General features: G+C 52.1%; 7 protein-coding genes across 7 annotated transcripts; 2 read left to right on the top strand and 5 right to left on the bottom strand.

Moving 5' to 3' along the window:
• Positions 1 to 1,220: 1,220 nt before the first annotated feature.
• On the bottom strand, positions 1,221 to 2,874 carry J4E88_003205 (uncharacterized protein; the record flags this gene model as incomplete). The annotated part of the gene is made up of 5 exons (XM_049396858.1): positions 1,221 to 1,748; positions 1,914 to 1,939; positions 2,018 to 2,619; positions 2,667 to 2,767; positions 2,815 to 2,874. 5 exons carry the CDS (start codon positions 2,872 to 2,874, stop codon positions 1,221 to 1,223), a joined length of 1,317 nt encoding a protein of 438 aa, XP_049257200.1.
• A 301-nt stretch (positions 2,875 to 3,175) lies between these two features.
• On the top strand, positions 3,176 to 3,710 carry J4E88_003204 (uncharacterized protein; the record flags this gene model as incomplete). The annotated part of the gene is made up of 2 exons (XM_049396857.1): positions 3,176 to 3,608; positions 3,658 to 3,710. The coding sequence occupies 2 exons, from the start codon at positions 3,176 to 3,178 to the stop codon at positions 3,708 to 3,710; spliced, it is 486 nt and encodes a 161-aa protein (XP_049257199.1).
• A 337-nt stretch (positions 3,711 to 4,047) lies between these two features.
• J4E88_003203 (uncharacterized protein) lies at positions 4,048 to 4,923 on the bottom strand (the record flags this gene model as incomplete). Its single annotated transcript, XM_049396856.1, has 3 exons — positions 4,048 to 4,543; positions 4,635 to 4,768; positions 4,828 to 4,923. The coding sequence occupies 3 exons, from the start codon at positions 4,921 to 4,923 to the stop codon at positions 4,048 to 4,050; spliced, it is 726 nt and encodes a 241-aa protein (XP_049257198.1).
• Positions 4,924 to 7,276: 2,353 nt separating this feature from the next.
• On the top strand, positions 7,277 to 8,603 carry J4E88_003202 (uncharacterized protein; the record flags this gene model as incomplete). Its single annotated transcript, XM_049396855.1, has 3 exons — positions 7,277 to 7,433; positions 7,521 to 8,136; positions 8,588 to 8,603. 3 exons carry the CDS (start codon positions 7,277 to 7,279, stop codon positions 8,601 to 8,603), a joined length of 789 nt encoding a protein of 262 aa, XP_049257197.1.
• Positions 8,604 to 9,181: 578 nt separating this feature from the next.
• Positions 9,182 to 10,247, bottom strand: J4E88_003201 (uncharacterized protein; the record flags this gene model as incomplete). Its single annotated transcript, XM_049396854.1, has 3 exons — positions 9,182 to 9,533; positions 9,605 to 9,913; positions 9,979 to 10,247. 3 exons carry the CDS (start codon positions 10,245 to 10,247, stop codon positions 9,182 to 9,184), a joined length of 930 nt encoding a protein of 309 aa, XP_049257196.1.
• Positions 10,248 to 10,895: 648 nt separating this feature from the next.
• J4E88_003200 (uncharacterized protein) lies at positions 10,896 to 12,683 on the bottom strand (the record flags this gene model as incomplete). The annotated part of the gene is made up of 1 exon (XM_049396853.1): positions 10,896 to 12,683. One exon carries the CDS (start codon positions 12,681 to 12,683, stop codon positions 10,896 to 10,898), a length of 1,788 nt encoding a protein of 595 aa, XP_049257195.1.
• Positions 12,684 to 13,242: 559 nt separating this feature from the next.
• On the bottom strand, positions 13,243 to 15,220 carry J4E88_003199 (uncharacterized protein; the record flags this gene model as incomplete). The annotated part of the gene is made up of 2 exons (XM_049396852.1): positions 13,243 to 14,855; positions 14,908 to 15,220. The coding sequence occupies 2 exons, from the start codon at positions 15,218 to 15,220 to the stop codon at positions 13,243 to 13,245; spliced, it is 1,926 nt and encodes a 641-aa protein (XP_049257194.1).
• Between the last annotated feature and the right edge of the window lie 1,684 nt (positions 15,221 to 16,904).

Genomic DNA, 16,904 nt, shown 5'->3' with positions numbered 1-16,904 from the left:
CAACACACGGACATGTGGCTCTCCTCAAAACATGATTTTGCTTGATTACGATATTGTGGAGGTTTGCGAAATCGAAAGAGGGGGCAAGGCTCTTAATATCTCCGCTCAACGCATCACTCAGATCTCTCGTGTTGTTTGCAACTCCGCTTTCGACCTTTCAACTTCTGCGATGGCCACCCAGCAAGATGAAGAGAGAATTTGGTTATCTCTGGACACGATCCGAGAAGCGCTTGACGACAAAGAGCGATGGGGCCATACGATTGCCGAAAGAGCCGTGTTCGATCTTTCAACTGGTATATCAACCATGAGGCATGTAAACTACAAAGATCCACTACAAGAAGTCGAATTATACACATCATATATAGTTTTTCGGGGCCTTGAGAATCTACCCAGCGATATGACAGACCTGAGGCAGTGGGCAAGAGATACGAGCCGTGATTATCTCAAAATTCTCCAGGAGCCAAATGTTAAGAATTTCTTCGTGACCGCTACGGATATTGTTGGCACAAGTCAGGATGAGGTGCAGCCTGGTGACTGGGTATGCGTACTTGGAGGTGTTAAGGGTGCATGGATCCTTCGGGAGGTAGAAGGGGGCTTTTATCGAATCGTTAGTCTTGCTAATGTCTTCCCTTGGGAAGATGTTGAGAACAGCGATGCGCCAGTCGAGACCATCACTATCATCTAATACGATGGACAAGGAGCTTTGAGAATGAGATTTTCCATTATTTTTGGGATTTTCAAACGTGTTTGTGTACTCAAGATGTAGCTCCAAAATAATGAAAGAAGCAGTCGTTCTCTACTTGTGATTCACGATAGTCGAAACAAAAAGGCTGTTGTCAACGAGACACAAGATACTTCCTATCATGTATCATTCTACGCACAACACAGTGATCTTGCACCTCCATCGATAGCTCCCACCCATGTCGTAGGACCCAACACCCATCTTCAACCTTCCCTACAGCATCAAGCACGGGTCTGTACATGTTGAACTCGAAACTAGTATGCTACCAAGCGTCTCAATCGCACGTCATAGATAAAACCCGACAGTGTCAAGCGATATTCTCGTTGTATTACTAGCAAATGCAGTATTCTGATGTGGAAACGTCCCAAGCCCTGCCCTTCCTTTCGCCTTCCAGTGATGACCATCCTCCAATCCTAGTATGAAACTGTCCCAAGCCCTTCCCTATCCGATGATAACCACTCTCATAACCCTCTTCTTCTCACGGCACGTAATCCTTGTCTCCTTCATCATGGTGACTTCCCTCAGCCGATCCGGGTGTGTTGGATTCGGGGGTCTCAGATGAACCGCTCGTCTCCGGCGTGCTGTCTGAATGCTTCAGCATCCGAGTCTTCTCGCGTGCCATCTGCTTCCTCTCGGTGTCACGGTACGGTGGCTGTAGGTGTTCAGGAAGAGCTCCCTTCTTGGTAGGGATTTCTTGTGCGACGCCTTGGATCTCCCCAGCGACTCCATAATCGTATACCTGCGGGTGAAGAGCAGCAATATGGCCCATCATGTCGTCAAGTTCCACCTCCCTCTTTATAAGCTTGAGTAGCTCCTTCCGCCTGGGGTCGTGCTCTGAGAGGTTGCCGACTTGGTGATTGATGAAGTAGGTGAATTTGGCGAGGTCGTCCTGTAGCGTCGCGGTGTGAGCGTATGTCCATTTTGGAGGCGGAAGTTGATCAGTTGACTGCTCGATTGACTGTTCGGGTGACTGTGGAGCCATTGTGCGGAAGCTCTTCGGAAAGTCCTAGACGCAGCGGTCACTCGTTCCCTAGTGCCTCTGTTCCTCGTCAACAAAGGTCCTGACAAGAGACATCCACGCCTCAGAGGATAGACGCGGAAGAGGTCTGTCCACGCCAACCTAGGAAAGAACTGAACACCCTGGAGCCTACGTTGACGTTGGGCCACCTACTTTGCAGGTCTTTGTCTTGATGTAGTCTGCAGGCCTGTTCAGTTTTTTTCCTGTATGAGGTGTGTCCACACGACAGAAGCCTCGGCAAGCTCAAGTTGACGGACCTGCCTGAGTACCGTATCCTCCTCTTGGAGCGAAGCCTCGTCCGCCGCCTCTTGCGGGTCCTTGTGGCTGACGAACAGGTTTCTCTTGTGTGTTTGGTGTAGATGGGCGACTGATACCAGATTCTTTCTTCTGTATGAATACGGAGCCGGGCTTTGGGGTGTAGGTAGGGTCGAAGAGTTGGCGCGGAGGAGCTGCATGTGCTGTACGTGCGGGCGACTGCTCGTTGCTCGATCTAGGCTGGCTGTCCCTTCCACCACGTCCTCGTCCTTTCCCTCGGGTAGCTTTGTTGGGGGAGTTGCTGCGCGAGTCCTCTGCAGCGGAAGCAGCTGGTGAGCCGAAGATGCGCTCTCGGGCTTCTGCGTACTTGCGCTCCTTCTCTGCTCGCTCCTTCTGTGCACGTGCTTTGCGCTCTTCGAAGTCTGCTGCTGCTTTCTTCCGTCGCTCTTCTTCGCTATCGTCGTCGTCGAGGCTCATGCCTGCCATGTTACGGGAGAGCACTTGAGGGGTTGGCTTGCGCGCAAGCATCGTGACTTTTGGCTTGAAGGTTGCTGCGACGGGCGCGGGGTGGACCTCGGGGTACCATTGAGGCTCTGGGTTTTCGCTGTTCCAGTCAGGTCGCGTCGCTAATAATGAGGAATAGCAACCTACGCCGCCTGCCAAAGCTGCTTGTTGAGCTCAGCGTGTTGAGCTTTAAGTTGCGCTTTTGTAAGCTTTTTTGGCTGCTCTTCTACGGGCTTCTCGTCTTCTTTCTATACATTGTGAGCGCGTTGCCGTCAAAGAAGAGGGGCATACGTACGTCGGCGAGTGATTCCCAGTCGTCCTCCCAAGCATCGGCGGGTGTGTTCTTGGACGCCATGATCTCTATGTGTGGTGCTCTGTCTGGCGATAGTAGAGGGGGTATTAATTCAAAAGCTTGAGTCGCGTGGAGGAGTGATCAGTTCCAAGGTATGATGTCGCCAATATTTCGAGAGTCCCCACCTTGACCCCTGCGGCGGGCCGCGATTAGCTCCTCCACCGCTATGTCATTCACTGTTGCCTTCCACCGCGACGAACCACACGCGTCGCAAACCCTTTCACCGCCGCTATCGCCCTGTGAATCCCCCGGCAAATTCCTTCAACATGTCCGGTAAGGCTACACTGCGCGCCAATCACTCACCATGTCCAACAAACGACCGCGCATCCAGCTAACCCACCCCTCAGACCGCGACGGCGACTCCACCATGCAATCGTCACCCGCCAATGTTGCCTCGGACGATGAAATGTTCCCCGACGAAGCTCTTCCAAACCCAGCCACACCGCTCAACGCCAACCTCGCAGGCGTAAACGAAATCTCACCACCAAACTCACAATCCACAACTCGCGAGACTCTCGGCGTCAACTCGAACGGAAAGCGACCACTGTCTGGCGGTATGGCGCAAGCAGCGACGAGTAACGGTGCGGGTGGGAGTGGGACACATCAGGATGCTGAGACAGGTTACCAGTGGAGCAAGCAAGAGGATCAGCCGGGCTATGAGTGGAAGAATACGAGGGCGAGGGAGGAGGAGGCTAGGGCGTTGGACAACATTGCTGACAAGGGCTCAATGATCAGGCGTAAGTGGCTTCTCATCGACCACGAAGAAGTATGCTAACAGATACGTAGTGCGATACGGTGACCCACTCGATGCTAGCATACCCTCGAAGACGAAGCGTTGAAGGCAGTCCATGAACATGCTGGAGGAGCGCCGAAACATACACGCGAAGACTATGGTCACGACGGGGGCTACGCAAAGCATATGGTGTCATGGTTGCAAGTTGCGCGTGACACTCTGGGTATCCGACGTTACGAGCTGTACAGACATGCGCAATGCAACGACTTCATGCAATGAGATGACTGATGGGCTTAGACAGCTTCAACATATCTCAGGAACAATACAACGTATTCAAGTCCATTCCTCGATAGGTCTTGTGTCAAATCGTACTTCCAGTCTTTCGTCCCGAACGCCGTCCCATGCAGTGATATATTCCCATCCAGACGCGACAAGTCCAACTCTCAATCGCTCTCATTACCATCCTCGTCATCGTCATCATCCTTGTTATCCTCCTTCTCCTCCAGCGGATCCTCTGTCAACTCCTCCCCAACAACCTCCTCCTCAATCTCGTCGTCTTCAACCTCTTCATCCTCCACATCTTGTGTCTCATCCCCCTCTTCTTCCGTAACCTCTCCATCCCCAGCATCTCCACTCTCCCTTCTAACCCTCTTCGTCGCCCTCTCACCATCATCCGCACCCTCCATGACGACATCCCCGTTTGCCGCTGATTTGGCCGGTGTGGAGGTAGCTGCATCGGTGGAAGCAGTAGTGCCTTTCTTCTCCTCGCGCACCTTCTTCCTGTACGTGTTCCGCTTATCGGCTTGTATCGACGTGAACTTTGTGACTTCGGCTTCGAGGCGGGGTAGCATAAAGGAGAATTCTAGGTCCGTCATTGCATCGAAGACGTCTTTCGGCATGACGGTTTTCTTGCCGCTGGCGAGGGCTTTTTCAGCGGCGCTGCATGCTTGTTAGTGAATGTCCATTTATGGGAACTCGCATGCCATTGGCGCGTAAGTCTTCTGTCGCCGGGAGAGAGGGGGAATCGTACGTTGATGTGATGTAGTTAACAAACACAGTTGCGCTCTTGCTCATAGCAAGTAGCGCATCTTTTTGTATTTGGGTGTTGGGTGGTAGGACGCCTTTTGCCAGGCGCTGGACTATAGACTTTGGCAGGTTTAGGTCCTATGATCGCGTCATTAGTACTAGTCTTTTCCAATTGACCTCAGTCGCATGCGACATACCTCGACACCCAAGCTCTCCTCTCTGGGTACTGATCTGGGTGGTGCGGGACTCTCTTCGTTTGACACCGCCGATACATTGCTCTTCCTAGGCGGCATTGTGTCCCGTGATGCTGTATGTGAGGACCTGAAGACGACGTCGTTCAAAAGATGGCGAGTATGCGATTGCGGGGCGGCTATCTTAGGAGTGGTGAGCGTGAAGGTGCGATGCGATCGTGGATAGTTTTAGTGGACCCTGACGCGTGAGCACGCGTTGAGGTCTGGGCGCGACTACCGAAAGACGACTGGAGGCATTCCTGCATCACCAGAACCACCACTAAATCGTACAGGGAAAATTCCGACATGAATCAGGATCTACACTCATGCTCCTGGGCAGTATGGAAAGAACCACACGAATCAAGTTTGTGTGAGAATTGCGCTCTCGTGAGTTTCGGTACTTCAGATCTCGTAATACCCAGTAGGCGTACACAAGTTTTCTACGGCGTAAAAGACTACGAGTTCTAGATACAGTTCTGCCAGGCGTTTTATTGATTGTATAACGTTTTTCACGCATCAATATCAGGACCTGAAATCAGTCGGTACGCATCATTTCTACCTCGACGCGGCCAGGTATGCCCAGGCGATTTTGGCATCAACACCACAGACGCTGAGGATGAATCGCATTTAAATCGATGCAGTCTAGTTTGTATCTTCGAACTGTCTTCTCATCAACACCAACCTTCGATTACTAGAATTTCGTGTTCTCAGTGACGCATTCTCATTTCCTTCAAGTTTCTTGTAGCTAAATAAGGTTTGGGTGTACCGTCAAACACAAATCTAGGTGCGAACAATATAGTAGCAGGATTTTGCGATTCTAAAGACCAAGGCAATCAGTGCAATGTCAGCCGCATGTTCAGATGGCACCATGGCTCCCGAGGTCCTGTCCCTTATCGATACCTCGCCACGTGCGGCTCTAGTGCGATCTGAACACCCCACTAAACTAAAGCCCAAAGTGGTCCTTCCTCCACTTCTACACCAACGCTACGCCGTCGCCGGATTCAGCTTACAGCATTTATTCTATATTTACTAGAGGCGCACTTCCCGTGTTCACGCTAGGATGCTGTTATCGTGGCACGAGGCGAAGCGGGCAATAAACCTGCCTCTGGAGAAGTGAGCAGCTGGATTCTCGTTCTCCCCGAGCAGCACAGGCAAATCGGTCCGCCAATCGTTGTCTTGTGGAGGCCAAGAGCCATTCGAGCGTACCCAATCTCGAAGCGAGCACCTACCGCGGCGCCGTTGCTGGATGTGGCACGCCTCGAGAAACCCCGCCCATTCTCTGCTTCTCTCCAAACTTTTGTTGTTGATTCCTCATAACAGCCGGTACAATATGCGTCGCTAACTGATCGCTTGATCTCCAGATTTTGGATCGCGGAGTACATGTGGAGACAGCCATTCCTCTGCTACCATGTCGAAGGTTCTTCTACAGATGCTAGCGGGGCGGATCTGGGGTATCAGCGTGGCTGAATCCAGACTACCAGCCAAGACAACATGGCCTGCTTGGCTGCATCCCGCTGTCCAGCACTCTGCGGAAGAATGGCTGCAAAGGGCTCTTGGGTATTCGGGCCTGTAAAAGTGATGCGGCGTAAGTTGGACAATTCGTGGACGATCGATATGATCAGGATAGGGATGAAACGGGTAGCTTGGTTCACGATTACGCCTACCACGAACATCCCTTCCATCTAGGGTTTGACAGCGCAGCCCTAACAACGTGTGCGCATACATCATGCCTTCAACCCAAAGGCTTCAAGGTAGATCCTTGGCAACCAGATGACGTTCGAAATGGCAAGGTACGCGCGAAGCCAACGGTAAGCAACATATAGGCCCAATATGCTCATGCACTCAGCCTCCCTTTCTTGGGCGGATTGCACCTTTCACCTTCCGTTATCACTATCGAAGTTGCATGCCCAGCAAATCCTCTCATCCTTGGCATACCTCCTACCCCGGCAAACGTTCTCCTAGTCTGGACTGCACCGATAACCGCGTCCCTGGAACCTGAGCGAATCGTCCACACCCACCCATCCGCTATTAAGCCCTGCGAGGTCCCTGCATTGCTGATCATCTCTTCTTCTCCCCAGCAAAAATGACGGTGCCAGCTTTGAGGGTTATTATCGATGGCGATAGCAGCAAGACGTATAGGAGCGGAGAAAAGGTCACTGGAAAGATATGTTTGGCAGTAGAAGAGCAGGAAGACATTGAGTCGCTGAAGGTGGTTTTTGCGGGTAGTTGTGTCACCAAGACATCCAGACCTCTACACGTGAACTCGAAAACCCACCCATCTGCACAAAGGCATGAATACGAGGAGAAGATACGGCTCTTCAACCGTGAGAAAGAGTTAGTTTCCTGTCGCAATCTTGGACCGCGGAAGTATTCATGGGACTTTGAATTTGTCTTTCCAGAGTCGACCGAACCCCAAATGAAGGGCATGGTACGCGGCTGCAACTATCTTCGCGAGCCACATCCTCTTCCGCCGTCCTTCCAGCTCAAGACCAGTGGGCCAGGCGGTGCGGCACAAATATCATACTTCGTCCAGGCCAGACTCATTCTCAGTGGCTCGACAGAGACTAAGAGGTGTAAACACATACTACGATACCATCCAAGAACGTTAGCGGATGTACCACGAAGGGCGCAGGTCAAATCTTCGGTGCTCCATGGCCAAGTCTGGAAACCGAATAAAGAGAAAGATGGATCGCGAGTCAAGAAAGTTTTCTCTGGCGTCTCTATGAACTCAACGCCGCGGATCGTTCCCACGCTGAACCACCCCGAAAAGGTGTGCCCAGGACAGCACATGCCGTTGTCACTCAGTCTGCTCAACGCGCGCGACCCCGCCAACCATGCCGAGCGGGAATGCATCATCGACTCCTTAACGGTCACCATCTCAACATACTCAACGACAAAGTGCGGAAACACCGTAACGGACCCCGAGGACGTTGTATCCAAGCACATCACCTGCATATCGCGGACCGACATGAACAGACCAATACCGTTCAACAAAACGACGACGTTAACATCGAACTTCCGTCTTATCGATGACATAGAGTGCGTGCCAACCTTCAAGACATACACAATAACCCGGCGCTACGCACTTGCTATATCCATCGGCATCAAATACAACGATCAGCACTTCACCATCCGTTCCAGCACACCCCTGGAAATTCTACCTCGCATACCTTGTGAACGCCTACCACCGCTAGAAGACAGAGAGGACTTTGAACAGCTACCAGAGTACACACCCAGGGAGCCTTCGCGAGAGTTTGCACCAGACTACGAATCTCTGTATGCGCTGTCGCGAACGCCATCCAGTTCGCATTCAAACCCATTGTCCTTGGCGGGCTCAAGAAGTTCAAGTCTCTTCTCAGGGGGCTCAGCACCAAGTTCTGCAGTGTCAACACCGGGAATGGAAATCGAGCAGCCTGTTTATCGTTTGTGATAGCGTTGGAATGTAGCTCGTTGTCGCGATGTGGAGTTGGTGGGGCTAGGTCAGTTTTGATAGGACGCCATGTCGACGTTTGCCGAAAATTTTCCCCTCGGCCAACACACCTCATCTTACCTGTATGGATACCTTTACCTCATAGACTACTGCTCTTTTTTGAGTACAAATGAGGCTGTTGCTACCGTCGTAAGGCCAGAATTTCGGGGTTTTTTATTTTCCAAAATCCCATTATTGCATCAAACAAGGCTCGTTGGTGTAGTTGGTTATCACGTCAGTCTAACAAGAGCTTCACAGCTCGTTAGGACACTGAAGGTCCGGAGTTCAAACCTCCGATGAGTCAAGCTCGTCGGCGCTCGCAAGAGTGCATCGAACATTTTTTGTTTTTGGTGGTGCTGGGGTATTTTTTGCCTCTACAACCGTCTTTTTGGCTGAGAAAATGTGTTTCAATCCTAACGGGCATACCGCACGTACAACGAGAACCACGAGAGTCTCTCTTTTACCTAACTTTTGCATAAGATGCCAGGCTTAAACTGGCATCAGTCCAAAGATTTGACTTCGTGGCTGGATGGAATGCAGCAAGTACAATGCACACAACGAGAGTCTCTTTTAACTGTGTCTCTGGCAAGCTATGTACGTTTCTGTGTGAGCAGGTCCTTCTCGCGTAGTTTCCAAGCTCAGTGATGGTCTAGCAGAGCAAGTGGTCAAAAAGAGTGTTCGCAGCAACATCAGGCTGCACAATGGATTGAACAATGAACCGGCCGTGACCTTTCCGTATGGAAAAGCAATGCGTCTATACTCTATATGCGTACACATCCTATTATCGACATGTACCAACATTTCTCGCACCGTCTATTTTCACCACACACACACCCCTTGGAGGCAACGCACTCAAGCCTTGACACCGCACTTAAGATCAAACTTAGTCTTGCGGTCGGCAGTCATAGCACCCCAGGTCGTCTCATCAGCGACCTTTCCGTTATCACCAATGGAAGCAGGCTTCCACGGCTCATCAAACGCCTCGAAGTAGAAGCCGTTGAAGCCCCAGTCCAGCAGCGCGCAGAAGCCAGTTTGGTAAAAGTGCTTTGCGTTGTCGAGTCCGCCCTTGGCCTCATCGTAGTCGGTGCCAACAGCCGTGGGCCAACCTGTTTCACCAGTCCAGATCTCAGGTGCTTTTTCGCGGCCGCCGGCCATTTTCTCGATGTGTGCGGTGGCTTGGAACATGTCGTCGAGGTAGACGTGGCTGCGGAGATGTTAATTTACCGTTCTTTTCTTGTGTGTGTGTGTGTGTGTGTGTAATGTAGGGATGCATACGTAGCGTTATCGCGGCTGGCGCCCTGCCAGAAGGCAAAAGCGTTGACCATGATGATGTCGGCGGTGCCGATGATGGCATCACCGGTTCCGTCGGCGAACTTGTTCCACGAGTCTGCTGTGCCGACCTTGATGCCAGAGGGCAGCTTGGACTTGACCGTCTTGATCTTGCCGGCGAGCTCCTCGCCGGTGAAGTTGCCGCGGTAGAGCGTCTCGGAGCCGACGGTGACGGCGTAGATGGTTTCGGCGTATTGCTGGGCGACATCTGTGATAGCCTTAAGGTCCTTGTTGAAGGACTCCTCGACGTCGGGCCTGGGGTGTCACATGTTAGTATACTTGATCGTGATAGTTGAGGTTTGGAGAGAGGCGAAGCATACCAGATACCCAGAACGACCTTGAAGCCTGCTGACTTGGCGGCCGGAAGAGCGGTCTTCGCCATATCGCAGTCCGAGGCAGAGTAACCACGAACAATGGTCGAACCAGAGTTATCCTTGATAGCCTTGAGGTCGGCAGAGTAGTCTGCCTGCGTCTTGCACTCTCCGCTTCCCATCTTCGTTCCAAGGGCCCATCCCATCTTTCCCTTCTCAGCAGCCAAGACAACTGCGGGAGCAGCTGCAAGCGCAGCGGCGACGATCGAGAAACGCATCTTCGATTATGATAGTAATGTAGTAGGTGGTGCGAAAGTTGGCAAACGGGCGGATCTATGCGGGATTGAAGAGTTCGACTGAGGCCCAAAATATGAACAGCAAAAGAACGAGTGTAGGTATTTACTCTCCAACCGAAGAAAGAATGACTGTGACGTAGAGTCGTGGGGAGATTGGTTAAAGAGAGATGAAGAGGGAAAAGAAAGGTCTTGGTGCCTGGGGTTGGAAGGGGATGATTCAAGGGGGCCGCGCATCCACGCGCTAGGCTTGTGCGTGTTCCTGGTTTAGAAACATCGGCCGTGGTCAGGTACACCAATCATGGCGTGCGCCGCCACATGCTTGACATGCTTGAAGAGTGGGGCTGCGGAGTTGCGGCATGTGTTCTGGGTGCGTCGAGAACATTGAGGGCGTAATGTGCGTAGGGGGTTTGGGTGTTGTGCAAGATGGAGGGTGAAGTGTACGCTGATTGTAGTTGGCAACGGCCTTTGTTTTTCTCGCCTATTCTAACGTCGCGTTCGCGTCTTGTTGCGAGGGTTCACGCAATTTCGCCGATCACAGCATGTGTCTTCCATGGATGTTGCGTCGGGCACGTATGAGACTAATACGACAACAAACTTCCTCTATCATATTCAGAGTTACATACGCGTCACCTACCCCCTAGATAGCCGAAAGGGATGCGCCTCAGTGTTCAACACAAAGTCATCCAAGCTAATCAAGTCTGTATCTGCAAAGCACAGGTAAAAGTACTTGAGCGTCTCAGCCATCCAGAAACTCTCCATGTAATCCTCCTTCTTCGATCCGATGACTGTAACGTCCAAGATCGCTGCATTCGCGAGTTCGGTGTCTGTTGCACTGGATACAGCTTCGAACATTTGCCATGCTGTCTCGCGCCAGATGGGATCGCCTGTGATACGCCATAGTATGAAGACTGATTCAATGGCCTCGGGACGCAGGATGTAACGGGGATCTTTGGCAGTGGTGAAGCCTTTGGGTAGATGGGGTTTGTGTTGTGGTCGTGCTGCTGCATCTACAGCATAGCGCTCTTCGTCCCAAGCGCAGGGTTTGCGATGATCGGAGTTAGGGCATAGAACCATGTTGTACCTCTCTGGCATGATACCAGTGGGAAATGCCTTGTAAGCATATGCGCAGCCGCGGGCAAGCTTCGCTCCCGTATCGAGGTACTCCGCGTCATCGAACAAACGCCCGCCGAGCGCAAAAAGACCACCAATAAAGCAAGACAGATGCTCGCTTTCAGGGTCGAGACTAGGACCATCCGCGTGAACATCGACATTACCAGAGATCAGAATATCCTCCTTCCCTGGTATCATAGGTGCGAAGAACAAGTTGTTCATCGCCGTATCCATGAAAGCGCGTGACATGGCCTCGTATTTGCTCGAGCTGGTCTCCTTTGAACCAAGCAGAGCATGCGCCTTCGGCAGGTACTCATACAGGGAATCTGCATTCCCGCCTATCGTGAACTGATACCCAGAGACGACGTCCTTCGCGCTCATGTGTACCATCATGGGCCACATGCCCGGCAGCTTCGTCGCATTTTGACTCTCCGCAAAGACATCCATCAGATTCGACGCGGCGGCATAGTACTTGTCGTCTCCGGTAATCTGGCTCAGCCTGCTGAACTCGAGTGTAATGGTACCAGGACTAGCGCTGACTACCTGGTTCTCGACTATCAAACCAGTGCCCCGCTTCGCGTCTTCGAAGTTGATGAAGTCAACAGGCATGCCATTCTCCGTGTTGAAAGCGCCATACAACAGGTCGCCTACTTCAATTGCCTTCGCCTTCAGCACCTCGTGTCCGCTCAAGTCGTATGCAGCAAGGAGCCCGCCCAGATACCGTATACACGTCTCGAACGTATTGACAGTTGGCGCTGTAGACTTGCCGAAATCGATTGTCGCTACTGCTTCGACAGCTTCGTAGAATTCATCACGCATGCCGAGCATCCAGAGTGTGTCTAGTGAATCCACCAAAGTTGCAGCCCAGCCAGAGAACTGGTCGACGTACTCTCCACTTATAGGCTTCAGGGCATCCTTCATCCATGCCTTGCTCCTGTAGCTTGCCCAGCTCTTCTCGAACACTCTCTTCACGTATCGTCGTCTCCCTTCTTGTATGGTATGTACATCGTGCGGGTCGGGTTTGAACTTGTGTTGTATGCGAGGACGACCCATGAAAGGTGTAGGAAGTTTCGGGCTTTGTGGTGGTGGGAAGGTGAAGTTCACAGAACTCCAGTCGAAGCTACTCGGCGTCGCAACGATGTGCGGAATCTGAGATGGATCGTTCATGTAGCGCGCCAACGCAGCGGTGGACCCGTGATCGTGTACGGCATGGCGAGACGGGAAGGCTTCGTCTTTAGGAAGGAAGTAGTATATCCAGCAGAGGATGGAGACACTGAGGACGACGTGTCGAGTGCGCACGCGTGGCATTGCTGATGCGCGCTCAAGGAAGGCGGCTAGAAGCTAAGGGAATATACATAGACGCTTTCCATGGCCAGATGCGATGGGCGAGATGCGCGGGGGAAGGGCCGATGCGATTGCATATTGCGCAACGTGTTACGTGTCTAGAAGAGTGCTGTGCGGACGGTTTCTGATACGACACTTGCATGCCTTGGCCGCGGCTGATGATGATCGCCGAGGATGAACCATGCAAGGGCGATCTCACTATCCCAATGAGGGAATGACAGGAGCTGTGTTGCAGCATACACAGTGCCACGTTTTGACAGGTAGCACGACAATGTGTACTTCTACATTTATATGTAGTACTTGATCAAACATATTGGCAGGATGAGACAAATCCGACTATCCTCGTGCCACCACTACACATGTAAGTAGAACCACGAGAAAGAAGCAAAGGAGCATATTCAGAATATCGTTGATCTTGTATTAACTAATGATAATAGGAGAGGGGTATACAATGCTGATGCCATGCGTCAAATGCAACATTCATCTTTTCGACCGTAAAAACGCTACAACAAAACACAAACATCTACTTCCTGCTACTCGCCCGGCTATTCGTTCTCGGCCTGGTAACAAAGCTTTCCCTTGTGTTGACGCGGTCGATATCGAACGGATTGGGGTTGAAGTCGAGATCCCTGACTGTTCTCCGACTTCTCGTTGAGCGACCAGTCTGAACCTTCTTGAGACCCTCGCCATCGGTCTCCTTCTCAGTCTTCATCTCCTCGAACTTGGGTGCGGACTCTTCCTCGTGTGCCTCCTCCTCAACTTCCTCTTGGGGTGTGAGAGTGTTGGCGCGCGAGGTGTCCTCTGATTCGACACCTTGGGCTTGTCGTGCCGCCTTTGCGGCTTGTTGGTTGCGAATGCGCTCCATGAAGGCCTCGGATTGTGCGGCGTACTTGCACTTTTCGCGGATGGTCTTGCCGTACTTGTAGAAGAGGAAGGGGAGCGGGAGACAGGCGACAGCGAGAAAGGCAGGTACGGATGAGGCCCAGTGGATACCGAGGCCCTTGTACATCTGCGAGGTGAACAGAGGGAAAGCAGCACCGAAGATTGAACGGATGATACCGTTACCGGCCAGGACGGATGCAGCGAAGATGGTGTACGAGTCGATGAGGTAGTTCATGATGGACAGGAAGATGAGCACCATGCCGAAGCCGAATGGAATGGAAGCGACAACACTGGCGGCCCATGGCAGATCAGGCGAGTTGGTCCAGGCGAACCAGAACAGACCAATGGGGAGTGCGATACCGCCGATGATGCACATGGGAAGACGTGCCTCAGGAGCTGCGAATCCGCGGCCGGACTCGTTGACCTTCTTCATGTACATCTTGTTGTCGACCGTAATGACGTATGTGATAGCGAGCAAGACTCCGATAGCGACGGCGACGAAAGGCAGACCACTGATACCCTCATTCCAACCACGGCCGATACGGTAGACAATGGGGAAAGCGCCGAAGAGCATGTAAAGGATACCGTAGATGATGGCGTGATAGAGAGAAAGGAGCAGAACGATGGGCTCGCAGAAGAGCAGGATCCAGGGACGCTTGAGACCAGTTGCGAAAGCCTCTCCAAGCGAAACCTTGCCTTGGTCAATATCAGTGCGGGATCGGTAGACCTTTCCAGACAGCTTCGAGAGCTTCTCAGCACGTTTCCTGAGCAGGACCGGAGCGTATGTCTCAGGGACGAGGAAGGAGGTGACGACGAGAATGACACCAGCCCAGATAGCCATGAGACCATTAACCCATCTCCATCCTTCCGTCATGCCCAAGAAGCCACCAATAATCGGACCGAGAACGGGACCCATAAACGGCGCAGCGGAGAAGATTGACATGGCCAGTCCGCGCTCATTTGCGGAGAAGAGATCGGCAATGACACCTCCAGCGTTGGTAAGTGGACTGGAACCGAAAGCGGCAGCGAAGAATCGGAGGATGAGCAGGCCGTAGATGGTGGGCGCACCGGCGGCACCAGCGTTGAAAGCCATGAAAGCAGTGTATGTTCCGACGAAGACGATTTGGCGACCGTACAATTCCGAGAAGGGAGCCCATAGCAGAGGTCCAAGGGCGAATCCGAGAACGAAGAGCGATACACCGAGTGTGACGATTTCCTGGCTAACGCTGAACTCAGCCATGATTTGTTGAATGCCTAGCAGATGTCAGATGTTGTTCCATATCCTATCGGTTCGCGCAATACATACCTCCAGAGAAAGCCGATGAACAGAATGATACGACGAGAACCGAGTTGGCGACCGCAATGGCCATGATCCACTTCTTCGTCTTGGGCCAGGTCATTGGATTCCTGGGGTCGTTGTCGATCCACTCCACAACGTAGGGATCCTCTTCTGTTCCCTCGCCCTCATAGTCGTAGTTGATGATCTCCTTGGTCACGACACCCTGATCCGTGATCATCTTCCAATGCGAGATGCCTTCTCTTCCAGACTCGACGTCCATGTTGCTTCCGCTACTGCTGTTCGCCGCAGAGCGGTCGGCGACCTGTTGGTCCTTCTCCATTGTGATAATGCTTTTGATTCGAAGTGTCGGTGTCGTAGATTGATGGATGATATTTGTCGAAAGGGTAAAACGGAAGCGACGTAGGGACAAAGCCCAGGTATATTAAAAGGATATCTAAGGGAATAAAATAGACGAAAAGTAACCTCGGAGTAGGAAAGCAGGGAGATCACCGCGGGAGACGCTACATATAAAGAACCACACACACGGCGGGCAGCGCGCACAAGTCATGCGATGCAGCGGTAAGAGAAGCCACTAGCAAATGCGTAACCAGGACAAAACAAACCGGGCGACTGCCCAACCATCTGGATGCGTCCCCATTCCCGACTCGCGCGCACCGCTCCAGAAATCCGCTTGCAACGTGCGATCCATGAGGCGATGACACCATGATCAAAAATCTCAGGTCTGCTCGGCCGAAGCGTCGCGCTAGGCTCGAAGCAGCCACGTCATTCGAAGGCTTGGCCCGCGGAGCCAATCACAGCAGCGGAACGCAGAGCAGGCGCCGAACACGGCAGGGATGGCGGCGCTGGGAAAAGGTGCCGCTATGCATGTTGCAGATCGCGGACAGTGCGTCATAAGGCTCTGACAAGGGTTTTCGATCTCGAATGAGAATGTACCGAGCTGCCGAGGTTACCCTGTGGGTGTTCCAGGATTTACTTTTAGAAGCTCGAGATTTTCGTGCTGTTTCCGCTGTCTGGAGTTAACGTGCGGATGGTGGGCGGAGAGTCGGCGTCGGCGTCTAAATTCTCCTCTCCTCCAAGATACGAATCTGAAAAGAGGGGCGTACGCGTGTTTGTTTCCATGGATATGGAGATGCTTACTGATGATTGAAGCTGATTCATCGTGAAGAGTTGCTTAACTCCATCACCACGACCGAGGTGATTCAACAGTGCAGTCTTCACTAAGCATGTATGCATACGAGGCTCATCTCGTCTCACACTCGCTACATGACACCGAAACGGTACCTCGCACGATAGATAAGATGCGGCATTGATTCCTCAGCACAATCCGCTCCGCTCCACCCTGGTCGCTGGTTCGGACCAAGATGTGCTGTCCCGATTCCGACCCGGAATTCGGGGTATAATCGCATCACAATCCCGTCACCATGAAGATCACAAGACCCATTTGTTGGATACCTTCACATCACACAAAAACGCATTTTCCAAGCAGACCCGACAATGCAAATCACGATCCCAACGGCCGTATCTTCACCCTATCTTCTGGAAATTGCTCGAACGCCCCCGTGCATTGCGGCTCCAAAATAAGGTTGCAAGGTTCGCTTAGAAACGAACGGGGCTCCCGATAGCTGGTGGGTCGGTATCACGACTCATGCAGGTTCTAGAAGGTGCGTTGAGCCGCGTCGTGAGATTGGACCCATCTCTCAACGTTTTCTGTGTTGTTGTTGCCGAGGTACATGTACAGTACATGTTGTTGCTTTGGATAAGTCGTGTGAGGGTTTGAGTTGCGTTTCTAAACAGAGGCGCTCACTCCATTCATGAAGAAACTCGGATAGCCACCTACATTGCATCAAGCTTTTGTCAACATTCAGTTTAATACCAATGCAGGCTACAGCGCATCTATTCAACGTCTTCTTCCAATGAAATGCTCTAGTCGCTGAAGCTTAAGGCAGCTGTCTAGTATCCGCAATTTCGCCAAGTTCAAGCCACAGAAAAGGTAGACCAACTTT

The sequence above is a fragment of the Alternaria novae-zelandiae genome (assembly GCF_023758075.1).
Source record: "Alternaria novae-zelandiae strain BMP 2774 chromosome Unknown scaffold_5, whole genome shotgun sequence".
Classification (NCBI taxonomy): Eukaryota; Fungi; Ascomycota; class Dothideomycetes; order Pleosporales; family Pleosporaceae; genus Alternaria; species Alternaria novae-zelandiae.
The sequence above is the reverse complement of the archived record's forward strand: the minus strand, read 5'-3'. Positions and strand labels throughout refer to the sequence as shown.